Genomic DNA, 977 nt, shown 5'->3' on the forward strand with positions numbered 1-977 from the left:
TATATATATAGTATATATAGTTAGTTAATTCCCGAGCTAACATTAGCTAGGTGCTAGTGCTGTTATTAAAATTTATGTGATTTCTATGTTGTCCTTACAAATGTAGCACCATTTAAAAGAGAAACTAACAGGCTTTCCAACGTTAAAATATTTATTATTAAGAAACAGTGTTACAACARAGAAAGGATCTACCAAACACAGATTTATTTACTTTTTGTGCTAAGAATATAAACATGCTGTAGTTCATATAAGTAGTTTAAAAGAACTTACATTTGGTTCCAAGCAGTCTTGCAGACTCAGAAAACTCTCTGAATTAAAAAGAAAATAAGAAAAACAAGAAAGAAGATCAAAGTCATCCTTTAGAACGGTTCTGCTTGTTCAGCATCTTTTTAACAACTTACTCAGAYRWTTTTCATGGAAGAACTTTTCCACCAGATCTCCCACAGTCTGGGAGGACTTGGGCTCCAGACAGTAGTTATATTCAGAGTTCCACTTCCGGACCCTCTCCACGTCGACCGGTACGGGGGCGGCAGCAGCAGGGACAGCAGGGGGGGCAGCAGCGGCATTGGCTTCCTGTGTCGATCCAGCTGAACTGTCGCAGATGGATTTCGACACCGTTTGTTTTTCGGCCTTCTCAGCTGTCAGAGAGAAACACAGATGAGAAGATTTCCAGTTTTTAATTCCTGAACAGGGGCGGAGCCAGAGGGTTGGTCTGGGTGGCACCTGATTGGCCACCCCATCTAGGATTTTGTATTTGAAGTCAGATTTTGTAAAAGATTGTTTCTTTGCTACTGCTATGCTAATTTTCAGCTGTGTGTTGTAAAAATTGCTAAGTTATAGCCTTCTGTGAAATTAGCATTAGCATTTATCTTAGTGGGGACTAACAATCAACATATTTTTATAATCAATATTAACTAAAACAGCTAAATTAGCATCGGTTGAAGTTGGGGGCCATCTTGAATTTTGAAATCCAGAGT

The 977-nt window shown here is 38.8% G+C and overlaps 1 protein-coding gene across 1 annotated transcript in view; it reads right to left on the reverse strand.

The window, feature by feature from the left end:
- Positions 1-977, reverse strand: part of LOC106523835 (uncharacterized) — a gene marked incomplete in the record, with an annotated part of 35,277 nt that overhangs the window by 21,802 nt on the left and 12,498 nt on the right. The window contains 1 exon segment of the mRNA XM_014017410.1: positions 271-308. Coding sequence (XP_013872864.1) covers positions 271-308 — 38 coding nt within the window.

Source organism: Austrofundulus limnaeus, unplaced genomic scaffold (assembly GCF_001266775.1).
Source record: "Austrofundulus limnaeus strain Quisiro unplaced genomic scaffold, Austrofundulus_limnaeus-1.0 Scaffold167, whole genome shotgun sequence".
In the NCBI taxonomy this organism is placed as follows: domain Eukaryota; kingdom Metazoa; phylum Chordata; class Actinopteri; order Cyprinodontiformes; family Rivulidae; genus Austrofundulus; species Austrofundulus limnaeus.